Source organism: Aythya ferina, assembly GCF_964211825.1.
Source record: "Aythya ferina genome assembly, chromosome: 8".
Taxonomy (NCBI): domain Eukaryota; kingdom Metazoa; phylum Chordata; class Aves; order Anseriformes; family Anatidae; genus Aythya; species Aythya ferina.
In genome coordinates this window covers 11,169,384-11,193,226 of record NC_140304.1, presented here as the reverse complement: position 1 = coordinate 11,193,226, position 23,843 = coordinate 11,169,384, and the positions used below count along the sequence as shown (strand labels likewise).

General features: G+C 56.4%; 3 protein-coding genes and 1 long non-coding RNA gene across 6 annotated transcripts; 3 read left to right on the top strand and 1 right to left on the bottom strand.

The window, feature by feature from the left end:
* The first annotated feature begins 803 nt into the window (after nt 1-803).
* On the top strand, nt 804-11,624 carry VAMP4 (vesicle associated membrane protein 4). The gene is made up of 7 exons (XM_084527164.1): nt 804-960; nt 1,483-1,529; nt 1,871-1,921; nt 8,751-8,851; nt 9,648-9,727; nt 10,285-10,336; nt 10,953-11,624. The coding sequence occupies exons 1-7, from the start codon at nt 895-897 to the stop codon at nt 10,979-10,981; spliced, it is 426 nt and encodes a 141-aa protein (XP_084383290.1). The 5' UTR covers nt 804-894; the 3' UTR covers nt 10,982-11,624.
* LOC311440361 lies at nt 11,310-14,122 on the bottom strand. The gene is made up of 2 exons (XR_014695367.1): nt 13,834-14,122; nt 11,310-13,703 (listed from the first exon to the last, which is right to left on the bottom strand). It is a non-coding gene; the product is annotated as an uncharacterized lncRNA (long non-coding RNA).
* ITPA (inosine triphosphatase) lies at nt 11,770-17,264 on the top strand. 2 transcript variants are annotated; one of them, XM_084527162.1, is made up of 8 exons: nt 11,770-13,628; nt 14,513-14,570; nt 14,673-14,737; nt 15,311-15,384; nt 15,908-15,939; nt 16,450-16,565; nt 16,710-16,786; nt 17,074-17,264. In XM_084527162.1, the coding sequence occupies exons 1-8, from the start codon at nt 13,497-13,499 to the stop codon at nt 17,192-17,194; spliced, it is 675 nt and encodes a 224-aa protein (XP_084383288.1). In that variant the 5' UTR covers nt 11,770-13,496; the 3' UTR covers nt 17,195-17,264. The 2 variants fall into 2 exon arrangements, with proteins under 2 accessions (XP_084383288.1, XP_084383289.1); XM_084527163.1 differs by lacking the exon at nt 11,770-13,628 and adding an exon at nt 14,258-14,368.
* A 119-nt stretch (nt 17,265-17,383) lies between these two features.
* On the top strand, nt 17,384-22,098 carry METTL13 (methyltransferase 13, eEF1A N-terminus and K55). Of its 2 annotated transcripts, none has more exons than XM_084527148.1 (8): nt 17,384-17,679; nt 18,204-18,951; nt 19,312-19,511; nt 19,754-19,949; nt 20,115-20,258; nt 20,388-20,600; nt 20,815-20,946; nt 21,453-22,098. In XM_084527148.1, exons 1-8 carry the CDS (start codon nt 17,527-17,529, stop codon nt 21,725-21,727), a joined length of 2,061 nt encoding a protein of 686 aa, XP_084383274.1. In that variant the 5' UTR covers nt 17,384-17,526; the 3' UTR covers nt 21,728-22,098. The 2 variants fall into 2 exon arrangements, with proteins under 2 accessions (XP_084383274.1, XP_084383273.1); XM_084527147.1 differs by having other exon boundaries at nt 20,385-20,600.
* The last annotated feature ends 1,745 nt before the right edge of the window (nt 22,099-23,843 follow it).

The window sequence follows — 23,843 nt, the reverse complement described above, 5'->3', positions numbered from 1 at the left end:
AAAAACTGAAAAAGGAGAAGAAAAAAGAAAAAAAGGGAAAAAAGAAAAAAAAAGAAAAAAGAAAAAAATGAAAAAAGAGAAAAAAAGGAAAAACGTGAAAAAAGAAACAAGTGGAAAAAAAAAGAAAAAAGTGGAAAAAAAAGGAAAAAAGTAGAAAAAAGGAAAAAAGTGGAAAAAAAGTGGAGAAAAAAAGGAAAAAAGTGAAAAAAAAGTGGAGAAAAAAAGGAAAAAAGTGAAAAAAAGTGGAGAAAAAAGGAAAAAAGTGAAAAAGAAAAAATTTGAAAAAAGGAAAAAAGTGAAAAAAAAGAAAAAGTGAAGAAAGAAAAAAGAAAAATATAAAAAGAAGATAAAAGGAAAAAAGAAAAAAAAGAAAAAATAACAATGAAAAAAAATAAAAAAATAAAAAAATAAAAAATGAAAAAAAGAAAAAATGAAAAAAAAAAGAAAAAATGAAAAAAATAAAAAAATGAAAAAAATAAAAAAAATGAAAAATCGAAAAAGGGAAAAAAGAGAAATAGAAGGAAAAAAGATAAAAGGTAAGAAGAAAAAAAAAGGAAAAAGAAAACAAGTGAAAAATAAAAAAGGGAAAAAAGAAAATACGGAAAAAAAATAAAAATAAAAGAAAAATAAAAATAAGGCCGGCACCACCCGCCCCTCCCGGGCCTTTCCCGCGGGCGGTGGAAATTTCCCCCCCTGTGGCCACGCCCCCACCCCAATTAGCCCCACCCCTCCCGCATTGACCACGCCCCCGCCGTGACCCCGCCCCTTCCTCCGTAGCCCCGCCCCCTCCGTGCCCCCGCCCCGCGCTGCCGGCAGGGCGCGGTGCCGCTGGCCGAGCCGCTCGATGTGGCGGCCATTTGGCGGGCGGGCCCGGGGGCGGCAGGGAGGGCAGCCATGCCCCCCAAGTTCAAGCGGCACCTGCACGACGACGAGCTCACGGGCTCCGTCAGGAGCGAGCGGGTGAGGGGGGGACAGCGGCCTGGGTTGGGGGTTTGGGGGTGGCAGGGGAAAGGGGGAGCCCGCTGTGGGGTGCCCGTCCCCATGGGGTGTGGGGTATGGGGTGTGGGGTGTGGGGGCTGCTGTGGGGTGTGGGGGCTGTGGGGTTTGCTGGCACTGTCCCTGTGCCCGCTGGCAGCGCTGGCAGCAGGAGCGGTGACCTCCAAACGAGCTGTGCACCAGGGTTCGGTGTGCTTGGGGTGCGCCAGGAGGTTGTAGGGGATGGTGAAGTTTGTGGGACGCAGGGTGGGTTTATCCTGTGGGTGCGCATTGGGGTTTGTGGTGCTCCAGAGGGCTCCAGATTGGGGTCTGTGATGCCCCAAAGCAGGGTCCAGCACGCAGCAGCTGTTTCTGTGTCATAGGATGTCGTGCTGATGTTTAGGACTGGGATCTGCACCTTGTGGGCATGCTGGTGGCGCCCTGGAAACGTGTGTGTGTGAAACACCGAACGCTTCTGGGTGATGGTTTTGTTTCCTTTGTTTGCAGAGGAACCTTTTGGAAGAAGATTCGGATGAAGAGGAGGACTTCTTCCTGTGAGTTGCTGAACGGGCACCAGAACGCTCTGAGACCAGAGGTGTTGGACACCAAGAGCTGCTTGATCGCTTCTGAGTGGCAAGATCACTTTATTTGTGATCAAAACCTTTGATGTGATCTCTCAGAGCCTTATCAACAAGCGTTAATTAAGACTTAATAAGTGTCACCTGTGTAAAACCGGGGGTGCCACACACGCTGCGTGACATAGGAGGGGCTGGCGGGAGGCATGAGAACAATGCTCCCTCTGCAAGGCGTTGATTCTCTCATAAATATCTCAATTCTTTGGTTTAATGATGTTTTCATTGAATTTTTCATCATTATCGCTCTCTTTCAACTGCAGGAGGGGGCCTTCTGGATCAAGATTTGGACCCAGAAATGACAAGATCAGGCAGTGAGTTCTTGTTCCTCTGTGTCGTTCACATAATACTTGGTTCTGGCATTACAAACCCCTGCTGCTCTGTTAGCAGAGCGTTTCTCCATGACCCTGAATAGGAACGGGACTTGTGCTTTGCTTCTTCTGGTCGCAGTTTCCCACCCTACCTGCCCATAGCCAGGGATCATCTCACATTTGGTTCCAGCTACCAATGAACTGCCCCTGAGTGGAGGTGGAGGGGTAGGAGTGTATCACAGCACCAAAACCGAGTTCCCAAAGCCCTTGCTATATTCTGGTGATGACCTGTTCCACCCTTCTATCATTTTTTGTTTGTTTTTTTGATTTTTTTTTTCAGCATTAACCCTGAATGTTAACCTTACCTACCCCATTCTTGCTTCATCGCTTTTTTTTTTTTTTTTTTTTTAAATCTTCTAATTTGCTCCTCAATGTTTCAAGAGAGCAGGCGGTCAGGAAGGCACAAGGACCATTTTTTTCAGGCAGCTGTTGGCCTCCTGCTCTCCTCCTCAGGTGAAAACCTGGCAGAGGTGACCGGGAGATGGGCAGTGACTCAGGGAGCAGCAGGACAAACAGGAAGCCATTACAGCAGGAGGAGGATTATTGACTGTAGCAGTGCACGAAGGAAGGAGGGAGCGCTGACTCCTCCGAGCGACTCATTTCCTGGATGATGCTCGCTCCGTGCCCCAGTTTGCCATGCCCTTAGCTGCTGGGGACGCGATGGTTGCACTTGATGGGAAGGGGGGGGTTGTTCGCAGCCCCCTGGCTCTCGTGGTGCTGTTTCCTTCGCCGGCCTCCGCAGAGCCAGAACAGAAATCTGGGCAGAGGCTGATGACCAGGCTCTGATTAGCCTGGGTTGTTGTGTGAGCAGCCTCAGAATGGCTCCTCATTAGGGTTTGGTGTTGTGTTTTTTTTGTGCCAGGAAGAAGCCAGTGCAGCGCTGGGATGACTCATTGGGAGCTAGTGTAAATTAGGTTCTTCAAGATAAGACGTAATTAGGGAGAGTTCTGAGTTTTACAAGTCCACAGCGAAGTGGCATAATAAAGGAGTTTGGAGGTTTGTGGGTTCCCGTTTAAATACCTAACCGAAGGAGAAGAGTGGGTCATTTCAGTCCAGGAGGCGAAGTTATTTGGGTCTAAGCAGCTCGGTTTGGGAGGTTTGTTAGCACAAACATGTGGGCAGGGTTTTTTGTTGTTGTTTTCTTGACATGCAGCTATAAAATTCACCTTGGCTCCCTCTGTTTGTATCCTCAGCCCCTACGGTTCATTCACGGTCACTGGAGAGCAGTATGGCTGCGATGGCACCATGTGTTTGGGATCCTCTACCTTGTTTGACTTTCTCTGAGGTGTCCTTTAGTGAGGCCTTTGAGTCTGCTGCAGAGGTGGGCCTGAGACTCTGTGGAGTCTCCCTCCTTGAAGATCTTCAGAAGCCACCTGGATGTGGTCCTTGGCAGCCTGCTCCGATTGTGCGAGTGGGGTCCCACCTCGATGAAAAGGTGTAGAAGGGGGTTAATGCCTGCCCCTTCGTCCTCTTCTGCCAGAAGGGGTTTGCAGAGGGTCTTGTGTCTTGCCTGAGTGGAGGAAAACAGGAGCTCTTCTCTTCCAGCTGCCTTGGCCGGGCTGAAAGGCTGTGGGAGTTGTCAGGAGGCAGGGAAGAGTGGATTTTCAGGAGGCGGGGGGCAGCACTGCAGCTGTGTAAGGGGAGAAAAATGAAAGAAGAATTCACCCAGGAACTGATGGGTTCATGGGTGGGCATCAGCCACTTCACAGCGTGTCCGAGGCTTGCCTGGAGCCAGAGACTGCTCGTCTGGTGGACCTGGCATGGGATGTGTGCCTTGGGATGGGAAGTGACTGCATCTCTCTAGGCCCTAGTATCTGGAGGGTTTGTCACAAAGCAGTGTCTGTTGTCTGCTCTCATCAGTGCTGATTGCTTTATTTACTAAGCACTCGCAGCGTGCCGTGGTTGCTTCTCGTGGTGTGGTTTATTGTTGAGTTTCTGATCAAACCAGCCCTGGCGCGGGATGGATTTGTGCCTGGTGTCGTCGTGATGCGGTTTGTTCGTGTTTCGGTAGAGGAGGGAAAGGAGAGTTGGGTTGCTGCTGAAACACTGCAAGGAAACGACATTTTAAGGAGGAATTTGAGCATCTGGAGAACTGAGACGTAGCGGGACAAAGCTAGGGAGGCTGGAGCTGTACAGGGCTGGAGAAAATGAGGTGTGAAGACAGGCATGAATGGGAACGGGATGGAGGACTGGGCAGAGGAAAAAGAAACGGGATTATGGGAGCAAAGGTGCGGAACATGTCGAATGTGAGGGGCAAGACTGGAAACTTTTCCTGGCTGTCCTTGGCAGCGAGCGGACTTGGGTCAGGGTGGAGAATCTGGCAGCAGAGCCCCTCGATGCTGGCTGAGCTGCAGAAGGACTTGTTGGGGAACACTGCAAACCTTGCAGGGGAAGGAGATGAGTTAGAGCCAGTGGTAATGGTAGGAGGCAGCGTCACAGTGCCCCCATGCTGAATTTTGCCCTATTTTGTATTTTATATGTCTGGAAGTTTGGGCTCTGTTGTCTCAGCAGCTGCTTGGTTGGGGTGGAAGCTCCCCTGGTAACTTGGTGGCCGCTGTGGTCCCTCAGGCTCTCTCTGAGACCACCTCCTCTCGTGTACTGCTGATGTTCCTGTAAACCACGTTGTTCCTCGCAGTTGTGTTGAAGAATTTGAAGAAGCAACTTGAAAACAGCGATCTGTGGCATGGTTTGGTGCTGACAGCCCCTCGTCAAGTACAGCAGAGGTCTGTCGGGCAGCCCTGCCTCGTGCTCGAGGGCTCCTCCTGCCTCTGCAGCATCTGCAGGGCTTGGCTCCGGGTCCTGTTGCCTTTTCCCCTTGGTTACTGCCACAATAAGGGGTGTTTGGGCATGCTTTGCCCTGGAATACACCGCGCTATTAATATCCCTGCATCAACTGGGGATGGAAAATAGGAGTGTGTCATGCTGGCTGCAAGCAGACACCGGAGAGACAACAAGGAGCCTTGAGCAGCCCGGCCCATGGGCTGTGCGTGGCCTGTTTACGATGTCTGAAGAATGCTGGGCTGTTGGTCCAGCACCGTGACCGGCCCAGAGAGTTCGAGTTTTTCAATAGCTAGCCCAGGGTGGCCAAATGGCAAGGCTTCTTTCTCCCTCTCTGGAGCAGGCAAAGCAAAAAGAAGCAGAGCCTAAACCCAGCTAAGTGCTGGTGGATCTCTTCTTGCTGCCTGGACTGGATGCACTTGTTAAAAGCATCATGTTTGCAGTCGTTAGTAAGAAGAAGGGTCATGGGAGATGGTCTGTGCTGTTGTCTTGCTCGTTTCCCTGGCAGGTATTTCTTCTGCATTATTTCTCTTGGAAATCTGGCAGGAATGCAATACATGAGATGTATGTGTCCAAAGCCAAACAGGAAACGTGCTTCGTGTATTAGTGGATTCGTTTTTCCCTTGCCAAGGAAAACACGAAGATATTTTCTGCTTGATGTGACTTGAGTTTCCAGCCTCACGCGTGCCAAACTAATGGGAATTGTTGGAACTGCGTGGCTAGTGCATCGGTGGTGCATCTTTCAGCCCCTTCCTGGGGAGGCATCTCTTGTAGCAGTGACAGGTGGGACAGAGCAGAGAGCAAGGGCTGTCAGCTTGTGGTTGAGGCTCCGTGCGGGGTCCTGGAGAGCAAAGTTTCATCCCCTGCCTCAGTCTCTTCCTCCCTGCTTTTTCTGGGGTTCTCGTTTGCATCAGATAGCAACTGGTATCAGGGTGCTCATGTGTCTGCTTTGCAAGGAAGCAAAATATCTAAATACCTATGAGAGTTTAGGCCTTGATTGCTGTCTCTGCACTTCCCATCTGTGAAATGTCTCATTTCTGGTAGCGGGGGCTGGCTGGCTGCGTAACCAGGCTATGGATAGGCAGCGAAGGCGCGCAGCACTTCTCCAGCACCTCGAGTGAAAAGAGGTGGGATGCTGGGGTGCGTACTGGGAGGTAGGAGCCTGAGCTCCATCCTCCAATAAAGCAGAGCAGCTTTAAGTCACAGACCTGTCCCTGCTCCCCTGTAACGTTTTGGGGTGCCCTGGGGCCGCAGCAGCACCTCTGTTGTGCTGTGCTGGCCGGGGGCACGGGTGGCATGGCACTGCACGTTCCCATGTGCGTTGGACTCTGGCGTGCTCCCCCTTGTAGCTGTAACCAAAATAGCTTGGTTACAAATCTGTTGTGGGAGGAAATCTCCTTATTTTGAAACCAGTAATGTTTTTAGAAACATTTACATACTGAAAATGTGTTCTCCTGCCTGTGAAGCTGATGTGAAGTCCTTAGAGCTCCTGCCAGGCTGGCTTGTTTAGGATAGCAGCTGTTTCTGCTTTTCCTCTCTCACCCCGAGCTGTAGCAGGGTCGCTTGCAGCTCTGAGCTGGGACTTGGCCTCTCTGCCTTGGTAAAAAAAATTCCCTCTCAAAGCATGTCTCCTTCCCACCTGGTCACCTGCTGCCCCAGAAAGGGGCCGTGGGGCTGTGCAGCACCTGCGTGGGGTGGATGCCCTTGGGGGACAGGGTGACACGAGCTTCCTGTCCTCAGTGCCACCTCCTGCGCAGCTCTGCTGCTTGCTTCTTACCTTGCAAAATGAGTGGTGAGTCCAAACAGGCTGGTGGGTTTGGGGCAGGTTTCAGGGGATTTTCTGTGCCTCTTCCCCTCCAGATAGCAAACTCCTGGCGAGCAGCTGCCACCGGTGTGCGAGGCAGAGGCTGCTGCTGCGCACTGTAGGTGGATGCAGAGACGCAGCACGGGGAAGGCAGGTTCCTTTCCTGTGGCATCCTAAAGAAAGCAAGGATTTGCGTGTGCTGCCAGAGCCCGGCGTGTGCCGTACGAGGGCTGATGAGTCAGAAATTGGCTCCTGAGGGCTCGCCTGGCTGTTCCCACTCCAGAAGCTGCAGTGCAGCAGCGCTACGAAGCCTGACCTGAAATGCTCAGGTGGGAAGCCCCCTTGCATGGCTGCGTTTCCAGCTTTTTCTAGAGCTTTAGGGGGGAGAAAAAAGCCTTTTAGTGCCCTTCCTTGCCTGGTTTTGGAAGGCTAAGGGAATGTGTGCTTTTCCATTGAAGCCACTATAGCTCGTCGCAGCTGCTCCTCATGTGTGCATCTCGGCACAAGTGTCTGCTCAGCAAGAGGCACCGAGCTGTCAGGGAGGCAGGAGAATTAGGTCAGTGTGAACCAGAACTCAGTGTCTTTTAATTAAAGGCATAGTGGCCTCTAATTAGATAGGGCCCCGTCCCCGAGCTCTGTTCCTGGCTGTGTAGGGCCTCACTGACCAGCTTTGGGCACGCTGTTCTGGGTCTCTTTTGCCCCGTTTTCCCAGGTCACGGTGCAGGTTGTGCTGTCCTCTTCTTGCTGGGTGCTCCGAGGCTACATGCTGCACGATGATGGCTCTGCACGTGGTGGGGCTGGGTCTGCAGCTGTAAAAAACAAAAAAACAACAAAAAAACACAACTATTTTGGCAAATAACGTCTTTGAATTTTCTATCAAAATGATGCCAATGGGCAGGAGAAGGTTTTCAGTGGGTCCAAAGAGGAATATGGAAATGGGATAATTCGGGGAGTTGGAGAGCGTGGGTGCAAATGATGATGTGGGGGCAGTCCTTCCCCTTGGGGACACCGATGACAAATACACATTTTGATGTATATTTTGATATCTTTGAAGTGCTTCGTTGTTTTTAAATCAGTGCACGCTACGAAGCTGAACGTAAGACTTCCTGCAGGGCGAGTGGCCTGGAGCCATTTCAGTCTCGTTGCCTTGTGTGTGGTGTTGCCTCCAAGACGTCGCTGTTGCCACTTACTTTCTGAGATCGGTATGTCTCGGACATACCCCATTGTCTCCCCAGGGCCCCAAGAAATTTCTTATTTCTATCTCCAGGAAAATAAAAGTGTATTTAGTTCCAAAATACAAACCAGCCCGTAGCAGTATTTTTCCACCAGGAGAATTTGTCTCTCTTACCAATGCAGCTTTTTTATGGAGTGAATAAATACATTTATAATAACCCTGCGGGTGTGATTTAGGCTACTGTTCACTGAAACGACTACCCACAGAGTTGCGTAACCCGTGAGAAGATGGATTCTAATAAGTTGCTTCAGTTCATATCGGCAATTTCTTTCCTGTCCTCTCGAGGCCCCTGGCAGAGTGGATTTTCATTTTACAGCTCGGCTCCCAGCGCGGGGGAGTGCACCTTGCTTTGATTCCACTCCGAGTTATTTAACAAAGGTGCGGTGCTGGCTTCTGTGGGGTTTGGGAAGATAAGGTGGGATGTTTTTTTTCCACTTCGGTGTGAACTTCTCTACAGCAAAGGTGCCCGCCCACACCAATCCGTGCCTTTTCCTCCTGCGTTTGTGTGTGAAAGGCTCCCAGTGCTCTGGTTAGGAAGCACTGTGATGTCCTCGCGCTGCATTAAAGCCGTTCAGTTTAAATCCCCAGGCGGATGCGTGCTTGTGACGGTGGTTCCTGCTCACATCGTGTGTTTGATCACCGTGCCTGCCCGTGACGGGAGGGTGCCCCACTTCTGCTGACTTTCCAGCGTTCCCTTAGAGCCCTTTGCATTCCCTGCCCTACCTGGGATTCCCAGACACGCACCCCACACGATGCCATGCCTTTCTCCTGCCTTCCTCATCTCAAACTTTCTCAGCACCCCCTCAGCCTCCCTCCACCGTTGTCCCCTTGATTTCTTTTTTTGCCACTGAGCTCACCTGTGCAGCTCGGAGCGAGGGTCGGAGCTGCAGCGTGCAGCTGGAGGTGCTCGCTGCCTGCCCCTCACGCTGCCTCGGCTTTGCTTTGCTCTGCTCTAGTGTCCAGAACCAGGTGGACGAAGTCATCGATGTCATGCAGGAGAACATCACCAAGGTGATCGAAAGAGGCGAGCGGCTGGACGACCTGCAGGATAAATCAGGTGCGACGCTACGTGCAGCTTTGCTGTCTGTCTGTCCTTTTCCCCATATCTTTTCCCCGTTGCTGGGCCGGGCTCCCTGCTTTCATCTCACAACCAGGTGCCCGGTGACGGACCTGGGCTTGTATTTGTGCCTTGGGCTGCAGATTTAACTTTTCTGCCTACATTTTCCTCTTTCTACCTTCTGCTGCTGCTCTGCACGGCCCCAGCCCACACTGGCAGGTGTCCGTCAGTCAGCCCCTCACCCTGCTGTGGTCACTCAGCAGCTTGGGGGTCTAACCACCCTGAGGAACTGCTCCCTCCTCTGTCACTTCACCTACTCCTTGGCCTCCTCCCGCAGCCAGCTGGTGCTCAGCCATCCTGGCTCCCCTCTGGGCTCATCGTCGCTGCAGCGATGTGGAGGCAGCCTCCTAAGAGCTTTAGGCATGGAAGTGCCGAGGTTTTAGTTCAGAGGCGTTTGGGTGCCGTGACCTAGTCGGTCCTTTGCGCTGGTGTGGCTCAGTCTGTCCCCCGTTGGCCCTGAGCGTTCAGCTGTCCGCCCGTTTGCTGCCTCGCACGGGGAATTCCTGTCCTCAGAGGGCAGAGGCAGCACAAAGGGGGCTCAGTGGGGCCTCCGGTCTGCGTGCGCTCTCTAGCGAGGGGCGGCGCGTTGGCGTCTGCTGTGGCTTTGGGTGAATCACGCTGTGGTTGGGCTTCTCCCTTCTTGCCAAGTTCGTTGCTTGAAGCTAAAGTGGAGCTGTTGGGATGAGCGGGGGCTCTGTGCGCTCTGCTCAGTCACCTCTCTTCTCTCCTTCCGCAGAAAGCTTATCGGACAACGCCACAGCTTTTAGCAACAGAGCCAAGCAGCTCCGGAGGCAGATGTGGTGGCGAGGCTGCAAGGTGAGCGAGAGCTGGAGTGGTTTTCTTCATGCGGGTCCTCTGGCCCGGGGCCAAACGACGGGGTCACTGCGTGGTGGAAACACAAGGGAGCAATTTAAGCTAGAGGGAGCACCTGCCCTGTAGATTTGTCTGTAGGTGTGAACGCTGCAGGATGAGGGTCCTGGAGGCACCCCTGGAGGTGGTGCTGCTGGTACAGGAGCCAGCTGGAGGCATCTCCCATGCTTGCTCCCTGGAGAACTTGGGGTTCACTCAGCCAGGCTGGGCACTCTCCCTTTGAGGTATGGAAGGCTGTGAGATGCAGAGCTCTTCGCAAGATGTTTTGAAGCCATCCTCCCTCCTGCGCAGGCCTTGCTGGGGCCTTTCTTCTGTGAGGGATCATCTGCACTGTAGGTGGAGGGCTGGTTGCCTGCCCTCCGCTGGTAGGGGATGGAGAAGCCAAGAGTTTAAAAATAAAACACAATAAGAACAAAAACTAAACGGAAGCACTTTTCTAGCTGGGAAGGTGCAGGAGCTACGTAGGGTGCCACGTGTAACACGCCTCCGTGTTCCTCCTGCAGATGAAGGCGATCATAGCGCTGGTGGTGGTTGTCCTCCTGCTCGTGATCATCAGTGAGTAGTTTCGGGTCACTCCAGCTGTGTCTGGCGCTGAAATTCTTCACTCTGTGTAGCAGCCACAAGCAGCACGCGTAGCCCACACCCCGCTTCTCTTCTGCGAGGCTTACCCCTGCATGCAGAGGAGCGGGCTCAAGCCAAGTCCCCCTGATTTGCCACAGAAAGCCAGCGTTGCTCTGACAGAGGGCTGGCAGGGGTGGTTTAAGGGCTGGTGCCAGTGGGTTTATTTTATTTTATTTTATTTTGTATTAATTCTCTCTGGGGGCTGCTCTCTAACAGTTCTTTTGCTGCCCTTCAGCAAAGCCCCCTGGCCTGTTGCCCTGCTGCCACAGGTAGAAGCAGGAGAGGCAGAGCTGGCAGCAGGGTCAAGCACTGGCGAGGGAGGGAGACTGATGGAAAATCCCATCTGGTTTAATTCTGGAAAGCTGGAAGGAGACGAAGGTGGCAGGAAATTTTGTCTAGCATGTGTGCAGGCAGCAGATTGCATTGGTTTGAGCTTGGAAACACACTTTCCCTTGTGGCTGCTCGCCGGTTGTCACTGTGGAGGGGAAGGGTTGTCTTTCTGGTGCCGCTCGGCGTGGCTGAGAGCTTGTTTCTCTGTTTTTTTTTCCAGTTCCCATAGTCCTGAAGTACCACACCTGATGGGGCAGCCGAGACGTTGATGGAGCCGGCTGTGGGATAAGCAAACTGCTGTGTAACTTAAGTGAGATATCTGTATATAGCTTTGAAGTTGTTTTTCCTCCAAGGAGGCGGCGGCAAGTAGCCAGCTCTAACAGAGCACTGAGACCTGCCAAAAGACCCTTTTTTGTTTTTTTTTGGTTGAGTACCTGGCTCCCGCTGACGTTTTTATAACAAGGTTCAGTTCCCAAAACGCTCGTTTTGTGGCACGCTGGGTCTCTGCTTTGGAGCCGGCTACTTGCCGTTAGGGTTTATCTGTATATATGGCTGGGTTGTAATAATGCCTCCAGTCGGAGCCGTTCCCCGCTCCCTGCTGCGGAAGGCAGAGGGGGCTCTGTCCTTCCCCCGGGGTGAAGGAGGAGGGAAAAGAGCAAAAGAGAAACGTGCCACTAATTATGTTACAGGAAACTGGCCCTTGGGTGCAGAACTGCAAGGGTGGTGTTTTTCTCATTTGCAAAAAGAAAAAAAATAATAATAATAATTAGGTTTTACAATCCCGAAGACTTTATTTATGGTCCTGCCATGGGAATGCACAAGCTCGGTGTTTTCAGTATTGCTGCTTAAAGCTGTGACTAAAGACATTCCAGTAAACCTATTTTTGACTGTACACGTGAAGTTCCTGCATGTTCCTGCTCTCCACTGCTGCGAATCCCTAGGAAAGGTGCTTTTTTTTTCAGTGTTTTATTAACCAGGAGGGAGAAGCGTGTAAAGCCCAGCCCCCTTAGCCCGGGGATGCGAGACACAGCAGGAGGGCAGCAGCTGGCCTTAAATCAGTGCGGGGTAAGCCCCGAGCCCACTTCCCATTCAGAGCCCTTCCCCTGGATGTGGTGTGGTCCTGAGTGCCAGCTCCTTTTGCTTCTTTGCAATCCGGTGCCTGGGGCTCGTGCCCCAAGGCTGGGGGGTTTGGGGTGGTGTAGGGCCCTTGTGTTAGACAAAACAGGAGCAAAGGTCCCCAGTGGGTGGCACTGATGTGTTTTGGCACAGGAGACACGAGTTTTCCCCTCTCTGGCTGGCTGCAGTCCTGCTCTCAGGCATCTGAGGCATTTCTGTCTGCCCTTTATTTTTGCGACCCTCGTTCCTTCCAGCCCCAAGCCAGGGACGTTCACTGAGGTGGGATCAGACTCTCCTGGCTTTTCTTTTGCTGTCTGCCTTCTGGTGAGAGAAGCATTGTCCTGCTTGGCCTGTGTCTGACGGAATTTCACTTGGAGAGAGGGAAATGGTGCCCCCGAGAACCACCAGCGCTATCTCCCAGCCTCCTCGTGCGGGCCCAGGACCTTGTGCACAGTTTGCACCTGAGCGGAGGCGCTGCACCACGTGGAGAAGGGGATTAAAAGTGAGCACAGCAGGCTGGAGTGCCGGATGTGATTACAAGCTCCACTTGCCCTGCTGATGTATAAACAGGGCTTTTCCCCTCCGTGGGGCTTGCTCACTCCAGGTGACAATCCGAAAGCCGAGCTGGGATTTTCTTCCTAACACGTAGCCCCGTTTGAAGGCCCCAAGGGCAAAATCATGCACTCAGTGGAAGTGATAAAAATCACCTTGGCTGTGCCTCCAGCTGCTCACCACCTGCAAAGGATTGAGAGGGCAGACGAAGAGGGAGGGTGTCTGTCTTGGGTGGGTGGCAGGTCTTCAGGGTGCCTTTTCCTGCCAGCTGGAAAACAAGTTAGCAGCCCCGTGAGTCTGTACGGGCTCTGCTGTGCCTGCTCCTGCTGCCCGAGGGCGGGTTTACTCCTGCTGCTGGACAGCCTCGCCACCACCTCTGCCTTTCTCTGCCAGCCCCGTCTCGTATCTCCTGCTGCCACCCACAGAAGGACCTTGATCCATGACAGTGCTGGGTCCCAGGATCTCCCAGGATGTTGGGCTGCAAGTGTTTGTACGTGGGAGGCAGGGCAGAAAGCTGCCACAGCCCTCAGGACTCTCCTCTGGGTTGCCAGGATTAGGTTTTGGTCTGTTTGGGGTTCAAGTCACTGAATGCCAGCATTGTCCTGAGCACAGACTGTCTGAAGAGACCAGCTCTGGCTGGGGAACGGAACCAAGAGACAGCAGCAGCAGTAAATCAACAGTCCTGGCCACTAACTTCCAACAGTAATACAATTAATTGAGCAAGTTTTATGGATTTCTTTTTAAGGCTGAAAATACCATTAAGATATCTGGGCTCAGGTATATGACAGAGCAGTCGTCCCTGTGTTCCTTAACAGTGCCTTGGTCTTTATAGTGCTGCCTCTGTAGTCCCACCGTGGACTATTTAGGGAACTGTAGTGACTGGGAGGGGTTGTCATTCCCAGCTGTGCTGGGAAGAAGCTGTCTGAGTGCTTTGGGGTTGGTTTTCACTTAGGAGATGTTATGAAGGAGATTTCACAACAAAAACAACTCCATCACCCGGGTGCAGGGTCTGTTTTACCCATTTCCTCCTTGTGCAGATGACAGATCTCCTCCCTAGCTGCTGTTTTCCACGCGATCGCCTTTCACAGGGAATGGCATGCTTTGGCTGGCGTTGTACGTTCCTCCTGCAGCGCTGGTTCTTCCCAGGCTCACTGCTGTGAAGGAACCCTGGGGTCCCTGTGCCCACGGGCAGGGGGCTACAGAGATGTTTGGCTACACGCTGAGGCAGGTGAGGACAAGTCTCCATGCTCCTGGCTCCGGGTGCTGCTCTGGCTAAGGGGAAGGAGGCTTCCCTTTAGAAACCCTGTTGGAAAACAGGAACAAATGGGGAGAGGGGACCTGGGTGCTGCGGTGGGGCTGCTCCTAGTGGAGTACCAGCCTTTGCTGCCCCCTTCCTGCGGGGCTCAGCTCCTCTCCCAGGGCCCTGCACACACCCAGCAGTGTCCTTGTGGCAGAGAGGTGACCGATTTGTTTCCGTACAAACCAGCAGCAGCGCCTCGTGCCCTCGGCTCGGGCTCCCCCTGTTTTTGCCAGCGGCCCTCACAGGTGCGCCCCGAGCTCCCTCCCGCGGAGAGAGGCCCAAGGCCGCAGCAGGGCCGGGGCAGCGGGGGGGGAGCTCGGACAAAGCCGCAGCGCCTCCTTCGGCCCCCGCTGGAACCTCGGGGCCTGCCCGGAGCCGGGGCGAGGCTGGAGCGGGGCGGGGCGCGGCCGCCTCCCCTCAGGGGGCCCGGGCCCGGCCGTGCTGAGGCGCGGCCGCCATCACCCCGCGGTCGCCATGGCGACCATCCCCCTCACGGCGCAACTCTCGCGAGAGCCCCCGAGCTGAGCCGCGATTGGCTGCCCGTTGCTAGGGGCGAGGCGGCGGGCGCCGCTGATTGGCTGCCGGCCGCGCAGGCGCGAGGCAAGATGGCGGCGCCCGCCCGGCGGAGCGTGGTGTTCGTGACGGGCAACGCCAAGAAGCTGGAGGAGGTGGGGGGGCGGGGGGGGCGGTTGCCTAGCAACGCGCGGTTGCCTAGCAACGGCGGCCCGGGCCTAGGCCTCAGGCCTGAGGCCTAGGCCTGGCTTTGGGCCTAGCCCCGGTCCCGGTGCTGACGGGCCGCCCGCCTCCCGCAGGTCGTGCAGATCCTCGGGGACTCCTCTCCGTACGCGCTGGTGGCCAGGAAAATCGACCGTGAGTTGTGAGGGGGGCGGCGCTCCTCTTCCTCCTCCTCCTCCTCCTCCTCAGCGCCTCCCCCCTCACGCCCCGTGTCTAACTCCGTGTCCCGGCCCGCAGTGCCCGAGTACCAGGGGGAGCCGGACGAGATCTCCGTGCAGAAGTGCCGCGAAGCCGCCCGGCAGGTCTCCGCCGTCCCGTCTGCCTCCCGCTGCCGGGTGTTGGGTGTTTGTGCCGGCCCCGGTGCTGGTGCTCCTCGGGGGTGCCCCGTGTGGGGGCCTCTCGTGTCTCCTCAGCGCTGCGGGGACACGGCAGGCCCCGCAGGGCAGCCCCGACATTTGTGGGGCTTAGAGTTTTCCACCAGCTCCTCATGGTCACCTTCTAAAGTTGCCTCGGGTTTTAAAAATAAACGAGTGAAGATTGGGGCTCACGGAAAACACAGCTTTATCTTCATGGCCTCAGCATTCCCTCTCCCCATCCCACTGTTCCTGCCCCCCGTGAGGGCAGTACTGCACAGCTCTGCTCATTTTCCCCCGCCAGAGGTCTTCCCTGCCACTCTTCCCTCCCTTCTGCCTGCTGGGGAGGGCAAGGGTTTGGTCGTGTCCCTCTGGTGAGGGCCCTCACTGAGGTGACAGAATGGCTGCTGGGTTTCTGTGATGTCCCTGTTATCCTGGAAGCACGAGAACGGGGTTGAATAAGATAATAAGGTTGGAGGCAGTGCTTTCCTCTGGGTCTAATGCTTCCACCTTTTGCTGTAGGTTCGGGGACCTGTTATAGTAGAGGATACCTGCTTGTGCTTCAATGCCCTGGGGGGGCTTCCAGGGCCGTACATGTAAGTAGGTGGGAACTTCCTTCAGCTCTTGTTTAGAGTGAGGAGCGCAGCTTGGCGGGATGTGCTTCACGGGGGACTTATGCTCCATGCACCAGGATCAGTAGGTTCAGGGAGGTGATTACTGGTCTGTGTCCTTCACTTCATTCCGCACTGCCCTCTTCCAGGCTCTGCTGAGCTAAGCAAAGGCATTAACGCTTTATCTAGTTATGTGTGCACTGGAACTGGATGTAAAACACGAACAAGTTGAATTGAGGAATGTACTTCAGCTTGTTGGTGCTCATGAGTGGGAACTGAGTTATTTACTTTGACCTTAGTATAGCAGTTAATTAAATACCCCGCGTTTTATTTTACTATGTCCCATTTAGCTTAAGAGCTAGGTAAAGAGCCCAGAATGAGGTGATTTGACAGTACATTTCAGAGGGATTCAAAGAGCTATGAAAACATACATGACAGTGCCTCAAGGATGCCTTTATTTCTGAGTATTAATATCAAAAAGTCATCTCCTCTTTTTTTTCTCCTTCAGAAAATGGTTCCTGGAGAAGCTCAAACCAGAAGGTACTGCCTCTTGTGCGCTGCTCTGCGTGTAACTTGGGCTCCTGGGGGCAAATGGAGCTGTGGAGCCACGGGGATCAAATCCCAGCCTGTGCTGGGTGCTGCTGAGTGTGTTGTCTCCCCACCTGGCTGCGCACTTCGTAGCTGGCTCCCTTTCTGTCTGTCCCGTTGTGCTCTCTCTCTGTGAGCCCATCCCATGTCCTTCACTGCTCGTGGTTTCCCCCAGGAGTTTCAGCGTTATCCCTGCATCACTGGGTTCCCAAATTGCTGCCCAAATGGGATTTCTTTGTCTTCCACGTGGGAGACCTGGCAGACCTGGTTCACCTGGGGGACTTCTGGCTTCTTTACTGGCATCACGAGCGTCTGTTTGACATTTGTTACCAAAGTTTTGTTTGCTGTCATTCCTCTCCCTTGTCGGTGTGACCACAGAAGCTGCCGTGAGCCCTCTCTAGGTGGGTGTGTGGTGCTGTGCTGGAAACGCAATGACACCAGGACCCTCTCTGTGTTGCTCAGGCCTGTACAAGCTGCTGGCTGGGTTTGAAGACAAATCTGCCTACGCTCTTTGCACCTTTGCATTCAGCACTGGAAACCCGGAGGAGCCCGTGAAGCTCTTCAAAGGCCAGACACATGTAGGTGTTGATGCGGGGGGGAGGGGATTGTAACGCAGCTTTTGTAACTTATCAGCTCTCTTAAGGACAATGGGGCTTCGAAGGGAAGCAAGAGGAGTGCAGAGGACCCACGACTCACAGGGCTTTTTGGCTTTCTCGTGGCAGGGGCTGATCGTGGAGCCCAGAGGCCCTCGAGATTTTGGCTGGGATCCCTGCTTCCAGCCGGACGGCTACGACCAGACGTGAGTCGCTTTTTGTCTGTAGCCCTTTAGTTTTAGGGAAAGGAAGGGGTTGAGGCTGCGTTTTGTTACCGTGTTGAGAGGAATGTGCTGACAAGGAATGGTGGCAAGGAGAAAACACTGCCTAGACCTGAATGGGGTTACGGGGAATCCTGCTTTGGGATGGACCTTGGGGGTGTGTCACTGCCACCCCTGAGCGGCCTGCACACGAAGGGGGGGGTTCTCAGGGGCGGGGGGATGCCCTGCAGCACCTCAGCTGCTGACTCTGCCTCGCTTTCTCCCCCCTCCAGCTACGCGGAGCTGCCCAAGGCCGTGAAGAACTCCATCTCGCACCGCTACCGCGCGCTGAGCGAGCTCTCCGCCTTCTTCCTCCAGAACAGCTCCGCGGAGCCCCCCACCGGCCCCAGCTAGCGGCTCCGCGCTGCCCTAGGGCCCTTCCCACGGCACCCGGGCCCGCCCCTATTAAAGCTGCTCCCTCCCAGCCGTGCCCGCTCCTTTTTCGCCTCTCCCCGGTTCGCGGTCCCGGTCTCGGTCCCGGTCCCGGGCGCGGCGTGGTCGGGGCGCGCCACCCGCGGGCAAACTTGGCGCGCTTCCCGCCGCTCAGCCAATAGGCAGCGGCCGAGGGGAGGGCGGCAGCCAATCGGCTGCGCGGAACGGGCGCGCCGCGCGCGGGGGTGACGTCAGCAGGGGGGGCGCGGCGGCGGCGGCGCCGGAGGGCCGCGGGTTCGAGGCCGGGCCCCGCCATGGAGCTGCTGCCCCGCGGCCCCGCCGAGTTCGGCTCGGCCCGGTACTGGGAGCGCTTCTTCCGCCAGCGCGGCCGCCGGCCCTTCGAGTGGTACGGGGCCTTCCCCGAGCTCTGCCCCGTCCTGCGCAAGTATATCCGGCCCCGCGACAAGGTGAGGCCCAGCAGGGTTTGGCCCCGCCTGGGAGCTCCCCCCTAACTCGGGTGGCGTCCTGCTATGGAAGGCTGTGCTTGTTCGTCCTCTGAGTGTGTGGTTGGGGGAGCTTTAACCCTGCTTCATCCTCCCCTAACTCAGCAACACAGGGAGATCTGGCTCGCCGAGGGGACACGTGGTGCCCTAAGCGGTGTCAGCTCCCGGCCCAAAACATGCAAAGCCTCCAGTGCCCTTTAAGCAAGAGCACAGGAGAGGGCCACGTGTCCCCCTAGGACGGGGCTCTGGGGGCTGAAACACACATAATTCCCCCAAAGATATGCACTGTAGTTTCATCGCTCTGTGCCAAGGTGACTTTTCTCTATAAAAATATTATTTTAGGGCCTTGGAGGGTGGGTTTGTAGGTCCTACAGGTGCAGCTTTCCATGAGCTCGTTGCTGATGCCCGTGGTGTTTGCTTGGAAAATGCTTTGGGATGCATATTCAGGGTGTTCTCACCATCACGGCTGCCCTTGTCCCACTTCCCAGGTTCTCGTGGTTGGCTGTGGGAACTCGGAGCTGAGCGAGCAGATGTACGACACGGGGATGTGCGAGGACATCGTGAACATCGACATCAGCGAGGCTGTGATCCGTCAGATGCAGGAGCGGAGCGCCAGCAAGAGGCCGAAGATGAGCTACCTGCTGATGGACGTGCTCCAGATGGACTTCCCTGACGCCCACTTCCAGGTGGTGCTCGACAAAGGCACGCTGGATGCCATCCTCACCGATGACGAGGAGGCCACTCTGTCCAAGGTGGACAGGATGTTTGCCGAGGTCAGCCGGGTCCTGCAGGTCGGAGGGCGCTACCTCTGCGTCTCCTTGGCTCAGGCCCACGTGCTCAAGAAGGCGGTGGAATACTTCTCCCAGGAAGGCTGGATGGTGCGTGTCCATGAGGTGGCCGGCAGCGGGGACGAGCAGCAGTTCGTCCTGCCTGTCTTTGTGTACGTCATGACAAAGTTCAAGAAGATCCCTGGCTCCGCGCAGCAGATCCTGGAGATCTGCCCCGAGGAGCAGGAGAAGCCGATGCGGATGGAGAGCACGGAGCGGCTGGTGGAGGCGGTGAGGGACAGGCAGCATTACGCCCTGCTCTGCAGCCAGCTGAGCAAAACCCCCTGCGGAGAGCAGCTCTCCCTGGATCTGTGTGAAAAAGTCAGCGGGAGGCCTCGCTACACGCTGCACGTGGTCGACAGCCCCTCGGTGAAGCCCTCCCGGGACAATCGCTTCGCCATCTTCATCAGTGAGTACAGCTCCTGCCTGCAGCCTGGCACTGCTCCACCCAGGAGCTGCTGTACCGGCAGTGGTCCTGGTCCTGTTGGAGTTAAAGAGGGAAATGGCTCGTTTTTTGGGGGTTTGGTTGAGGTCTTAGTCAGCTTTGCAGCGGGACGGGTATTTCCAGAGCTGCGTCAGGCTCTGCCAGAAGGCCCTGGCTCTTGATCATCACTTGTGGAGCGTGGCTGTAGGTGTGAGGCTGTGTCTCGCAGCGGTACCTCCTCGTGATGCCTCTCTGTACCCCGCAGCTCCTCCCTTGAAGGCCGGGGTGGTTGTGGGGGGGCCAGCACCTGCCCGGGGCTCTGCTGACCGTAGCCCCCATCTGCAGTCCCACAGGGCAGAGAAACCGAGTGGCTTTTTGGGACGGAGGACGGGCGGAGGCAGCTGGCTGCCAGCGCTGGCTTTGGCCGCCTTGTGACCGTGGCCCTGCACAGGGAGCAGCGCTACGAGGGCATGGCCAGCATCCAGGCGGAGCTGTCGGGGAAGGTGATGGAGCTGGCCCCGCCGGGCCTCCCCGCCCGGCAGCAGGTGAGCCCGCTCGCTTGGCTACCCCAAAATTGGGGCCAGGAGCCTCTCGGCCAGCCCCAATTTCCTCTGCTTTTAGGGAGACTGAGCTGCAATGCCTGGTGTCCCCCGTGCACTGCCCACAGCTCATCCCACTGCCCCCCAGGAGCATCTGCTTCACCCCAACCCTCCAGCTGTGCTCAGGGCAGGGCCAGCGGCCGTCCCCACAGCCTGGCTGCTGCCCCATGTCCCCGTTTTCCCTGCAGGTGCCCTTCCTGTCCGTGGGAGGGGACATCGGGGTGCGCACGGTGCGGCACTGCGACAGCAGCCCCCTGAGCGGGGAGTACGTGGTGGAGGACGTCAAGGGGGACGACGCCTGCTACTTTCGCCGCCTCGTCTTCCTCAGCAACAGGAACGTGGTGCAGTCGGAGGCCCGGCTGCTGGCCCCTGCGCCTCCCCCAGGTACGCAGGAGGAAGGGGAAAGTCCTGCTGGGAGCTGCTCTGCCCTGTCCCAGCACGGCTCTGGGAGTGTTTTTGCTCTCTGCGTTGGTGGTGGGACAGGGTTGGGGTGGTTAGTCCCCTGTAAGAGCCCCTGCCTCCAGCCTCACCTTACTTCTTCTCCTTCAGGCCAGAAGAAACGGAGGAAGGACAAGAAGAAAGCCGGCCCTGCCGAGCCTCCCACGGCAATCGACAAGAGCTACCTGTGCTGTGAGCACCACAAAGCCATGGTGGCGGGGCTCTGCCTGCTGGGGAGCCCTGACCCCATCCCAGGTGACGAGGTGGGGAGGGCTATTCCTGCCCGTGGAGCCCCAGCGCCCTGCCAGCAGCAGTTTTGGGGCAGGCGGGTGGCTGGCGAGGCAGAAACTGTGCTGGGGGCTCATCCAAGCCCTCTCTCAGCAGGATCCCCGATTGCAGTGCTGGTGGTGGGGCTCGGCGGTGGCAGCCTGCCCCTCTTCATCCACGACTACTTCTCGCAAGCCCAGGTGGCCGTGGTGGAGATCGACCCCTGCATGCTGGAGGTGGCCGCCTGCTGGTTTGGCTTCTCCCAGGGCGAGCGGATGCAGGTGCACGTAGCCGATGGCCTGGACTACGTGGCCAAGCTGGCAGCTGAAGGTACCGTGTCACAGAGCGTCCCAGCGCGCTGGGGCGGGGGTCCTGGGCTGCTGAATCCTCTCCTTCCATCCATCCTGACCTCCCAAAGAAACCCCGTGAGAGAGAAACGGCTGAAATATGGCAGAGGGGACGCCCTGACCTCCCTGTTTGCTTCCTCGCCTTGTGGCTCAGCCCTGCCCCAAGGAATAAGGAGTCTCTGCGTTCCCTCTTGCAGCCCCAGCCCAGTACGACGCCGTCATGTTTGATGTGGACAGCAAAGACCTCACGGTGGGGATGAGCTGCCCGCCCCCAGCCTTCGTGGAAAAGCCCTTCCTGCAGAAAGTGAAAACCATCCTCAAGCCAGAAGGTACGAGGGGGGCTCTGGTGGTGCCCCTGCAGTCCCCGGGGTGGGCTCGCAGGTCCTGGGCAGGATCCGAGTGACGGGGCCGTGCCGCCCTTCCTCGTCCTGGAAAACAGTGGCTGTGGCCAGGATGGCTGCCAATCTAGAAGCTGCTGCTCCTAAATTTCAGCTCCGGGTGGTTTTAGTGGGCGTTGTGATGGCACAGAGAAAGGGAACACGAGGTGCAGCGCTGCGGGGTTGGGCGGGCTGAGAAATCCCCGGGGGTGCGAAGAAAGGGTGTGGAAGGCAGCGGGTGTGGGTGGTACCTGGGTAGGTACCAGGCGGTGGCAGGGACGTGGAGCTGGGCCGAGGGTGCTCGTCGTGCTGCCAGGGGCTGTGCGAGAGAGAGAGAGAGCTGGTGGCACTGGTGGCACCAGCTGGGCTGTGTTTGTGCAGGGAGGTGACGAGCGTGGTGCTGTGCGGGGGATCTCAGGGCTTGCAGACTTCTCAACCCCGCTCTCGCCCTGCTGCAGGAGTCTTCGTGCTTAACCTGGTGTGCCGTGACGCCCGCTTGAAGGAATCTGTCCTGACCGTCCTCAGGGAGGTCTTCCCCCTGCTCTACGCCCGCCGCATCGACGGGGAGGTCAACGAGATCCTGTTCTGCCAGCCCAGCCCCGAGGGGCGGCGTGACCCCGCAGAGCTTGGGGCACGAGCCCGGGTGCTGGAGGGGGCCCTGCAGCAGCCTGGGCGCCCCTGGGACAGCTCCTACGTGCTGGCGGACATGCTGCAAGCCGTCACCATCATCTGAGGGGGGCCTCGGTGCAACTGGAACGAGAAAAGTCCCTGCGTGTGCCACGGCTGGGATGTCTGACCCTATAGGGGCCGGTTCTGGCCTGGGTGTGTGCCTGGAGGACGAGGCTGGCACGGAGAGGTGCTCCCTGCAGCGGGACGGAGCCCAGCAAGGTTCCCCGGGGTGCTGGGGCCCTGCTCTTTGGAAGGGCCCCTTCGTGCAGTTTGCCTCTCAGGGGGCTGGGGAAGGGGGCTGGGACCTCAGGGGGGGCTGTGCAGCCCGGGGGACGGCGATGGGGTGGTGAGGGGTGCTCCGGGACTGGCAGGACGCTGTGTTTGTGTCGGTCCCTGCTGCTTTCCTGCTGTGGATAAAATGTCACTCGGACCTGTCCCGCTTTCCTCCACGTCTCTGGGAGCTCTGCTCGCTGGCGTCTGCGTGGAAAACCCCAGCCCTGCCCTGAGGCTGGTGGCAGACGTGCGGAATTGGGCTGAGCGCCCTACAAATAAAGCTCAGGGCTGCTCTTCAGGCCCACGGTGCTCTGCCAGGCTTATTTCCCCCTAGCAGTGACGGGACACCACAGTCCCCTGGTGGGAGATGTCCCTGCGGCCTTGGGGCACACCACGGGCTGTGGCGGGGCTGAGCTCCTGGTGCGAGGAGCAGAGGAGGCTGCTGGGTTTGGGTTGGAAAATGGTTGAGCAGAGGTGCCTGGGGCTTGCTGCCCGCTCTGCCACTGCACCCGCCAGGAGGGTGCCCCGAGCCACCACCTCCAGAGCCTACGGGAGCCCTGGGGACATGCCAAGAGGAGCTCCCAGCACCCCTAAAAAAGGTGAGGCCACCTCCACTCCTCAGGGACACGTCTGCCCGCTGCCCCTTCCACTCATCTTCCCAAAAACAGACCCCACTGTACCCGTCCGTCTTCCACAGCTCTCCAGCCATCACTGCTCTAAACTGGGACCTGTAACCCCCCCAGCTCTCCCCATTGCTACACCTTATCCCCCTCTCAGTGAGCCAGGCCCTCAGCAGCAGTTCTGGGAAGCCTTGGGACAGCAGCAGGCGCAGCTCAGCCTCATTTTGCAGCCACCCACGTCCCTCGCTGCCATCAGCAGAGCCACCATGCCCTCACCTGCAGGCAGGAGCACCTGAAGGGGCTGCAGGCTGCCTTGGAGCTACTTCTACCACGAGGGTGTCAGCGTGGTGTCCCTCAGCCTCCTGTCGTTCTTCAGCAGCACCCAGGTCACTCTTGAAGGTCCCCAGCCGGGTGCAGACCATGGGGACACCCCGAGGGCTGCCACCCTCCGAGCCAGGGGGGACCGCAGCCGCTGCAGGAGACAGGAGGAGTTTGTAGTATGCAGAAAGTGCTGCCACAGCTGTGCAGACAGCAAGCGTGCCTTGGGATCAGAGAACGTGGCTGCATTTTAATTCTGATGTGGCAGGGGGATCTGCTCGGGAGGCCGATCTGCACAGATCCCTCGTCCCTTGCTCCCCGCATCGTTCTCCTTTGTGCAAAGGGACAACTTTGTGCCCTACTTTCTCCTCTGGCTGGCCTGCTTTGCAAAGAGAGCAGATGCTGTTTGGTTTTTTAACTGCTATTGATCCTCCCCAGGCACTCAGTGAGTGTTGGTGCCCAAATTCAGGCCTGGCTGGCCCTGCTGCAGATCCTCTGTGGCAGCTCAGTGCCGTGTTCCCGGTGCGGCAGGCACTGTGCTGCATCGGGGCCAGCGCGCGAGCTCTGCTCCGTGGCAGAGGCAAGGCAGGAGCTTGAGTTGTGCACAAGTCTGTCTGCCCCCACGCCGTTCATTTCTAAATCTCTTTTTGTGATAAGCACCTTTTTTTCTTTTTTTTTTTTTGAAGGGTGTCTGTTATCCATCGAGCTCGGCGATGGCAAATGTCTCAGCTGGATCAGCAGCGCTGCATTTGGGCTATTTTTAACTCCCTTTCCAATTCTCAACGTAATTCCAATGGCACAGATTAGTGTGTGTGCCCTTTATTTTATCTAAACCGTCTCATTTCTTCCCCAGCAGCAGCTCGCACAAAGGATGCGTTCATCCCTGCTTTGTCCAGCCCTGCGTTTCTGCTGGGTTTCCCAACTGCTGCGTAATGCCACATCCTGCTGGAAAAACAAAAGCCATCTATT